Source organism: Coregonus lavaretus, assembly GCF_964263955.1.
Source record: "Coregonus lavaretus genome assembly, chromosome: 34".
In the NCBI taxonomy this organism is placed as follows: Eukaryota; Metazoa; Chordata; class Actinopteri; order Salmoniformes; family Salmonidae; genus Coregonus; species Coregonus lavaretus.
The window spans coordinates 15,006,602-15,016,601 of record NC_140021.1 but is presented as its reverse complement, the minus strand read 5'-3'; the positions used below and the strand labels follow the sequence as shown (position 1 = coordinate 15,016,601).

Below are 10,000 nucleotides of genomic sequence, written 5' to 3'. Positions count from 1 at the left end.
CATGCACACACTCACAGTCATGCACAAACTTATTCCCTTTCCATCGTGGAAGTTCCTATTTCATTATTCAGTGTTTCCTGTAATCTAATAACATTTTTCATATTTCCTGCATTAAAGAAAATATTGAATGGAGCAGTTTAGCCATAAATATTACTGTAAAACTTCACCAGACGAAAACATGGATGAAAATTAATTCAGTTCTCTCCACTAACAACATACCAGCCAAATGCCACTGCGCCCATTCCATCCCAGCTGAGACTGTCAGCTAATCATACAGCTCTCTGTCTAGGGTGTAATTGTGCAAAAGGGCAAGGTCACCACCCACCCACACACACACACACACACACACACACACCATAGCCTCCCCTGTTAGCTCATGGTTAGTTGGGTTACCTTCAGCACTCAGAGTCTATTGAGCGTAAGGACGATGACTAACGGTCTGGCTAACGCTATCTGCTGTCCTCTGTGAGTCTCTGTGGTGGTTGGGGTGACCAGACTGCACACTAGCATTGTTGCCTGAGGTCAACAGTTTGTGTTCCCTAATGTTCCAGTATGGTCCATTAACTCAGTGCCTGCTGAAGTCATGGAAATGCATTGGTGTTAATAAAGCATGGAAACAGATATGAACACTGAACACAGATAGAGAAAGGGGAGAAGAGGGGAGGGGTAGAGGAGAAGAGGGGAGGGGAGAGGTAGAGGAGAAGAGGGGAGGGGTAGAGGGGAGGGGAGGGGAGAGGAGGAGAGGGGAGGGGAGGAGAAGAGGAGAGGGGAGGGGAGGGGGTAGAGGAGAAGAGGGGAGGGGTAGAGGAGAAGAGGGGAGGGGTTAGAGGAGAAGAGGGGAGAGGAGGGGGTAGAGGAGAAGAGGTGGGGGAGGGGTAGATGAGAACAGGAGAAGAGGGGAGGGGGTAGAGGAGAAGAGGGGAGGGGTAGAGGAGATGAGGGAATGGGAGGGGGTAGGGGAGAAGAGGAGAGGGGAGGGGGTAGAGGAGAGGGGAGGGGGTAGAGGAGAAGAGGGGAGGGGGTAGAGGAGAAGAGGGGGGAGGGGTAGAGGAGAAGAGGGGAGAGGAGGGGGTAGAGGAGAAGAGGTGGAGGAGGGGTAGAGGAGAAGAGGGGAGAGGGGAGAGGGGAGAGGAGGAGAAGAGGGGAGGGGGTAGAGGAGAAGAGGGGAGGGGTAGAGGAGAAGAGGGGAGTGGGTAGAGGAGAAGAGAGGAGGGGTAGAGGAGAAGAGGGGAGGGGTAGAGGAGAAGAGGGGAGTGAGGGGGTAGAGGAGAAGGGGGGAGGGGTAGAGGAGAAGAGGGGAGAGGAGGGGGTAGAGGAGAAGAGGTGGGGGAGGGGTAGAGGAGAAGAGGGGAGAGGGGAGAGGAGGAGAAGAGGGGAGGGGGTAGAGGAGAAGAGGGGAGGGGTAGGGAGAAGAGGGAGGAAATGTCTCTAAATGTAGTATAATATGTAAATAGTGTAATAGTAGAGTATAATAGAACACATCCACACACTGGCCTCTATATGCTGTATACTCCATGTCCTGCTAACGTCTAAAGTTATGAGGGAGGTCCCCAGGTCCTCCAAAGACTGGGAAGAACTACAAAGACCTCAATCATAAATATGAAAATATATCAATATAATATAAATATAACATCCTTGAGGATCAGGCGTTTTCTTATGGGCTATCCATGCTGGGTCTCTCCAGTTTGGACACACATCGCCATATTCAATCTAAAGCGAAAACTGTGTTTCTGGGATAGTTCAAAAATAACTTATCCTGGGAATCTGGTTAGTGGGTTTGATGGAATATGGCGCTAAAGCTGTTCCAGTGACACACTGTACTCTACTGTTCTGTTTTGTCCTGTAGGGTCTGGTGCCTGTGGGTTGCTCAGAGCAGGGTGTGCCACTCTAACACACATGAAAGACTCAACCCAAAAGGGTGGTGATTTTCTGACTTGGCTCTTTCCTCAGCCAAAATAGCTGCTACTGTACAGCAATACTCCCTGGTGATATTTTCAAAGGCTGAATTATAGAAGTTGTCCATTCCTTTGTCATTCTGAGTGCAGTTTTCTTTCCAATAAAAATGTTTTATAGTGAGAAGGATTTGAAGCTGCATAGCTCAAAACTGACAGACAGAATTTAGAACTTAGAACTAATCATAGAACTTCTGATTCTGCAAGGAACCTGTCGGGAATGACTTCTTAAGGTCAACCATGATAAAATGAAATCAGACTTTAAACAAAAATGAACCCTCTATCTGAGAACACATTCTAAAACACAGTTCATTCTTGTGGGTTTATGAGTCAATCAGCAGTCCTAACCTCCAGAGATATATTATTGAAGTTATATGTTTAACGAGTGTTCCTTGGCGGATGTTGAAGTTATGAAAGATAGTTAAAACGTGTGCAGTAAACAGTGTCATCTCACCACCATGCCAGACACAAGGTCTCGTCTCGGAGGATATGAGAAGACGTGTCTGTTTAACAGCGGTGTATAGACTTTCACTTTTATCACCCCTCACAGAATAACACATTGTTAGAGAGTTGCAGTGTGTGTGTGTGTGTGTGTGTGTGTGTGTGTGTGTGTGTGTGTGTGTGTGTGTGTGTGTGTGTGTGTGTGTGTGTGTGTGTGTGTGTGTGTGTGTGTGTGTGTGTGTGTGTGTGTGTGTGTGTGTGCGTGTGCATGTGTGTGTGAGTGTGAGACTTTCCAAAAGAGAAAATAAACAAAATAGCCACACCAACGATTGGAGACCAAGATGATTTAATTGGTCCATGGGGAATATCTTTTACAGCCCACTAAGTCCATTGCGAGACCGACTGGCTATATTCTTAAGCATCAGTGCATTCTATTTACGTCCAAACTTCCCACAATGTTGCTTTTTAATACCAACACAGGAAATTAAATGTAGTCCACCCTGCCTCTACCTTCATGTGTTTTCTTTAAGTCTTAAGTTACAGTTGTGTTTCTTTTTCCCATGTGACACACAGAGGTCATTAGGTCATCTTGTTAAATGTTCATTTTTTTCTTCCCTTAAACGGTTTCGCTCTCATGATCCATTGAAATATTTTATTGCACACTTATTTGCGGCTACGGAATGGTTTGTCTGTCATGATTCATCGTCTGCCCTGAGGCCTCTGTTCAGCTCCACTGTAATTTCAGACGCAGGACTTTAACAGTAAAATATGCTTGTTTTGACTTCCTAAAATAACACTTTTGGGGAAACTCTACAAGGACACAGATAATTTGACCAGTTCTGGTCAACGTGGACACTCGTTAAGAGAGTACGTTTTTATATTCTTACTGTATCAAGGGCCAGTTTGACCTGGTTGCGAAATGTGGTCAGGAAAACCTCCTGGTCCTAATTATAGATTATAGCAATGGTCAGAAGGTTTTCCTGAGCACACAACCTCACCACCAGGTTGGTCAACCTGAACCTCATTTTGACAGTTGACATTGAACAGGTGTTTATTTTAACTTTATTTTAAAGCTGCAATGTGTCACTTTTTGGGTGACCCGACAAAATTCACATAGAAATGTGAGTTATAGATCTGTCATTCTTATTGAAAGCAAGTCTAAGAAGTGATATATCTGTTCTATGTGTGCTATTTCTATGCTTCCCGTTTTTAGGTTTTGTTTTTGCATCTTTTACTTTTGGTTTTGTACACCAGCTTCAAACAGCTGAAAATACAATATTTTTAGATGGTTTAGATGGTACAATGATTCTCTACACCATACTTGCTTCTTTTGTCACATAAACTGAAATTAGGTGATCTATTACAATTTTAGCTACCAGGAAATGGTGGAGTGATTTCTATAGTGCATCTTTAAAGTTTTCTTCTCAATCCAACTTCACAAAATAGTTGTAATTTACTATTTTCACTCTACCACAGGGGACAGCAAACATGCCCCAGTTTCCCCAGTTGGACACATCTTGACAGGCTGAATTTAAATGGAATATATAGGGACTCCATTTAAACCCTTAACGACCCCCAATTTACTCCTAGAAACCTAAAGTATTCTAGTCCCAGTTGGTTCCACATGTCTATTATTCCAGGTCAGGTTGTTCTTTATACAGTTTGAGCTCGGAGACTGAAGACTGCCCTAGTCTCTGAAGCTGGGGTGTAAATATTTATATAGTCTGTCACTTTGTCATTGTGTGTCAACCGTTTCCAAACCCAGAATAACAAACCAGGAAAGAGTTATGGAGAAGGAAAAAGGCGCAGATCTAGTTTGGAAAAGGGGATAGAAAGGAGGAGGAGGGGAGTGGGCCGGATTCAGCTTGGCTCTGCCATTTTTAAAGTCTTGCCCCCCTCCTTCTTCCAACAGTAGGGCTTGCTCCACTCCTTCTCCCAACAGTAGGGCTTGCTCCGCTCCTTCTCCCAACAGTAGGGGTTGCCCCCCTCCTTCTCCCAACAGTTGAAAGTGCAGTGCCCAGCTGATAATCACCCTGATAATTGCCTCGAAACTGAACATGTATAAAATCAGATGAAATAAATGAAGTAAAGTATGATGGGGGAGAAAGAGGGAGAATGGGGGAGAATGGGTGAGTTGATGAGCAAGGGGAAACAAACATGCATAATTACAATGAGGGAAAAAAGTATTTGATCCCCTGCTGATTTTGTACGTTTGCCCACTGACAAAGACATGATCAGTCTATAATTGTAATGGTAGGTTTATTTGAACAGTGAGAGACAGAATAACAACAAAAAAATCCAGAAAAACGCATGTCAAAATTTTTATAAATTGATTTGCATTTTAATGAGGGAAATAAGTATTTGACCCCTCTGCAAAACATGACTTAGTACTTGGTGGCAAAACCCTTGTTGGCAATCACAGAGGTCAGACGTTTCTTGTAGTTGCCCACCAGGTTTGCACACATCTCAGGAGGGATTTTGTTCCATTCCTCTTTGCAGTTCTTCTCCAAGTCATTAAGGTTTCGAGGCTGACGTTTGGCAACTCGAACCTTCAGCTCCCTCCACAGATTTTCTATGGGATTAAGGTCTGGAGACTGGCTAGGCCACTCCAGGACCTTAATGTGCTTCTTCTTGAGCCACTCCTTTGTTGCCTTGGCCGTGTGTTTTGGGTCATTGTCATGCTGGAATACCCATCCACGACCCATTTTCAGTGCCCTGGCTGAGGGAAGGAGGTTCTCACCCAAGATTTGACGGTACATGGCCCCGTCCATCGTCCCTTTGATGCGGTGAAGTTGTCCTGTCCCCTTAGCAGAAAAACACCCCCAAAGCATAATGTTTCCACCTCCATGTTTGATGTTGGGGATGGTGTTATTGGGGTCATAGGCAGCATTCCTCCTCCTCCAAACACGGCGAGTTGAGTTGATGCCAAAGAGCTCTGTCATCCAGTTCTCCTCTGAATCATTCAGATGTTCATTGGCAAACTTCAGACGGGCCTGTATATGTGCTATCTTGAGCAGGGGGACCTTGCGGGCGCTGCAGGATTTCAGTCCTTCACGGCGTAGTGTGTTACCAATTGTTTTCTTGGTGACTATGGTCCCAGCTGCCTTGAGACCATTGACAAGATCCTCCCGTGTAATTCTGGGCTGATTCCTCACCGTTCTCATGATCATTGCAACTCCACGAGGTGAGATCTTGCATGGAGCCCCAGGCCGAGGGAGATTGACAGTTCTTTTGTGTTTCTTCCATTTGCGATATAATCGCACCAACTGTTGTCACCTTCTCACCAAGCTGCCTGCCGATGGTCTTGTAGCCCATTCCAGCCTTGTGTAGGTCTACAATCTTGTCCCTGATATCCTTGGAGAGCTCTTTGGTCTTGGCCATGGTGGAGAGTTTGGAATCTGATTGATTGATTGCTTCTGTGGACAGGTGTCTTTTATACAGATAACAAGCTGAGATTAGGAGCACTCCCTTTAAGAGTGTGCTCCTAATCTCAGCTCGTTACCTGTATAAAAGACACCTGGGAGCCAGAAATCTTTCTGATTGAGAGGGGGTCAAATACTTATTTCCCTCATTAAAATGCAAATCAATTTATAACATTTTTGATATGCGTTTTTCTGTTTTTTTTTGTTGTTATTCTGTCTCTCACTGTTCAAATAAACCTACCATTAAAATGATAGACTGATCATTTCTTTGTCAGTGGGCAAATGTACAAAATCAGCAGGGGATCAAATACTTTTTTCCCTCACTGTATGTAATCACTAATTGTGATTGAAGAACAGGGCGGTCCATTCTATTGTATTGATCCATTCTAATTCTAATCTTACCCTATATCAATCCACCGAATCCAAGCAGTCTTATCAGTCTACTCTGGCCTACTTGGAGTTGGATACATAGTGAGAGCGTGCGTAGTTGTGAAAAGAGCCACATCGGGCAGCAGGTGAGGGAGTGACAGAGAATGTGGTGATGAGGCTTGTGGAACCTTACATTGGTAAGGGGAGAAATGTCACCATGTCCAATTTCTTCACTTCACTGTCATTGGCTGGCACCATGAACAAAGTGAGACTGGAGCTCACCGGCACAGCCGTTGTACTCCACAACGGTGCTGAAGAATGACAAGACCACTGGGACGCAACAAAGAGAGAACCGGAGACTATTATGCACTACAACCAAACAAAGGTATGTCAAAGTGTGTTAGGACAAGGGCAAGGAATAACAGCTAAATGAAATCCAACTGATGCCATTGTGTAAAGATGCACACAATGTAAGCATGAGCTGACAATAATTGACTATTTTTGACTGCTGTCATATCGACTTATATTCATTATAATGCATTTATTGCTTTTGTGCTGATCTTCACTATTTATCAGGGCCACTTGGCGCTTATAATGATGTTTAGGCTACTGATGTTTTCATCACTTGACCGTGTGTCTTGCTGACCGTGCGTCTTGCTGACTGTGCGTCTTGCTGACCGTACGTCTTGGTGGTTGGGGTCTATATTTTATTTTGTCATTATAAAAATAAGCTGTTACCGTGTTCGAACACATATGCCTTCTGTTTCATAGTTGTAACAAAGGCACCCCACAAATAAAATGTATTGAACACTTGAATTGGTGTTTTTTGTTTTTACATATAGCCTACAATAACAAGCTAATGAAAATGCTATTGTGTTATTTGATTTTGTTATTTTATCGTATTTGGTTACCCAAGGCCATTATAAACACAACCAAATAATTTTTTTTGCGATAGCATATATGAAATGTATTAATTACACTGTTAGAATGTTTAGTGAAGAAGTTCTTTAAATCCTGTTGGTTCCTTTTGTAGAGTTCAAGGTCAGAGTTAATTTGAGGTTCAACTGTAATATAATGCTCCTAAGGGAGCTATTGCTACTCCCCTAGAGCCTTACAAAACATACCAATGTTCTACTAAAGCCCTGAGGTAATCCACCAAATCACTCAATGTTCTATAGATCTTTCTAGTGTTCTACCAAGATCACTCAATGTTCTATAGAATCTCCCAGTGTTCTACTGAATTTAAAATAGTTATATAATTCTCCTCAGAGTTCAAGAACTTTCCTGTGTTCTAGTGTTCTACCCATACCCCTCTCAGCCCAAATCAAAACCAAACCATATTGTCCTCCTGCCATCCTCCAACATTAGTCTGGTCTGTTTCTCATTAGAGCCCGGAGCCCAGGGTAACACATCTGCTCTGGTTATGAATGCTTATCAATGCTTATGAATGTTTATGAGCCCTTCACCTCGTCATAAAACACATAAATCCTCTGTGTTGTGGGCGTTGTATTCACTTAAAAACCCCTCTCTGCCTCCTCCTCTGAGAGGGACCTGAGTGGGGCTATACCCCGGCGGGATCTTAGCATGATTTATGGGGGAAACACTGGGTAACTGAAGCCTTGGTTTCCCTCTGATGGTGTTGCTGCCACATTTGTATGCTCTGAATGCTTCCCCCTGGTATGAAAAACTAGCCTGTCACCGGCACCAGAGAGGCGCATCCCAAACTCCCATCCCCCTGTAGAATTAGAGGGGAACAAGCCATTAACCACAGCCAAATCTTAGGGCGGAATTTGTCGTGATCTCTCTACAATATTTATTTCACCCAGGCTAATGAAAATGTATTAGATTTGGGTCTGCGAGTTGAAAGTTTCCTCCTCCCAGTTTAACTTGTGCTCATTGTCATTAATATTTTAGACCCTGGAGAGTGGAAGGAATAAGAGAGAAATGGCTTTGTTAGCAGTGATGTCATCATGTTAGGTGATATCAATGTGCTATGATAGTGTCCTGTGCTCCTGCAGTTTGACAAGGAGGTAGAATCAGTGCTGTATTTTTTAGTATGTAGCTACTAGCAGTGACTCACAGGAAGGCAGGCAGGCAGAGATTCCCTATTGTATTTGGCTGAATGCTTTGGCTTGACATAAGTAAACAATGGATTGTTGGTTTGATGCCGTGAAGGGAGACTGTGGTTTCATTTCAAGATGTCTTCTGACAGGTGTTTCACATTTCTGACGCATAAAGTTTTTCGAGGTTTTACTCCAACCCTAGCTGTATTCAATCAATGCTAGGCCTACGTGAGAGCTATTTCAGATATCATACAGGACAGCTATAGACAGATTAGATCAGAACATAACATAATATACACCACAGTAATTGCCCTAAAATGGCTTCATTCTCTACCATGTTTTGAAATCCCTGAGCCACAGTGGCACCAGATATTTTGAATACAGTACTTAGATGTAAAATAAGACATACTGCTAGCAGTTTCAGAAGAGGATTATTAGAATAGTATACTGTCTAGTATCAGTGTGTAGTGATATGTTATTGTAACTACAGAGCAGGTATGTGCTGAGTAACAGGAAACAAACGCCCAGAGAAGAAACTGCCCTAACCACAGACCTAGAATCAGATTACCCTCTCTCCAATGCTTACCTTAGCTATTAGGGGATTGGACAATATCTGACCCTAGATCAGGGGTTATGGTAAACTTACTCCTAGTCCATAGCGCTAACTATTGACTCACTCCCTATCAGATTACAGTACAGTAGGGGCCCGACTCTAATCGCCCGGCAAACCGACAGGAATATTTGATTCGATTGGTCAAGGGTTAATGGGTTGGGCGCCATGGAGACAGGCGTGTTGAGGGTGATCTGTCTCTGTGTGTCTGGAGTTTGACGTATTGAGTGTGTGTATGTGTGTGTGTGTGTGTGTGTGTGTGTGAGTGTGTGTGTAATGTACCATGAGGGAATCCCTCTATCTCTGGGTTCATGGGCAAGGTCAAGGCACTGACACCATGAGATGCATCCGTCTCAGATTCACTTTAGAAGGAGCTTGGATTCAGACAGGCATGCACACACACACAAGCACAATCCCCCCCGCCCACACACACACACACACACACACACAACCCTCCTCCTCACACACACCATGCACTGTATGCATTAGTTCCAGCTAGCTACGGTAATGGTTTAGTAAATGGAGTGTAAGGCATTTGGTTGAAAGCCCAGGTGGGACACTGTACTGCTGTGCCCTTGAGCTAGACTACAGCTATCTGGAGACGCACAGGATATAGGGTACATTAGGTCTCCTTGGAAGGCTTTTTAAAAACGTAATATTAATTCTACCAGGAGCTCCCCCTGGTTTGAACCTCTTTTCCGAGGGACTGTGAAACAGCACCAGGCAAGAAGCATTAGTTTTCATAAAATCACAATACAGAACCATACACACAAAGACAAGACAATATAGGCCTACATTATTTTTTTAAAATGTTGGGTCATTTAGCAGACACTCTTATCCAGAGCGACTTACAGGAGCAATTAGGGTTAAGTGCCTTGCTCAAGGGCACATCAACAGATTTTTCACCTAGTTGGCTCAGGGATTAGAACCAGCGACCTTTCGGTTCCTGGCACAACGCTCTTAACCACTAAGCTACCTGCTGCCCTACATCACTTTATTCCATACTGTGGCTATTGGCTAAACACATCTCTTTATCCACCCCTTTTTCTCTGGTCTCTTTTCCTCCTGTTTTATTGACTAACGTGTATCTTTCTCTACTCTGATTGGCAGATATGGAGCCGTGGATCCACAGGTTCCGGGCTG

General features: G+C 43.9%; 1 protein-coding gene across 3 annotated transcripts in view; it reads left to right on the top strand.

Moving 5' to 3' along the window:
• Positions 1–10,000, top strand: part of sema5a (sema domain, seven thrombospondin repeats (type 1 and type 1-like), transmembrane domain (TM) and short cytoplasmic domain, (semaphorin) 5A) — a 192,829-nt gene that overhangs the window by 52,238 nt on the left and 130,591 nt on the right. For all 3 annotated transcript variants that reach the window (XM_084152038.1, XM_084152039.1, XM_084152040.1), the window contains one exon: positions 9,968–10,000. This exon is cut by the window's right edge and continues 67 nt beyond it. In XM_084152038.1, coding sequence (XP_084008164.1) covers positions 9,968–10,000 — 33 coding nt within the window. The remainder of the gene's footprint in view (positions 1–9,967) is intronic.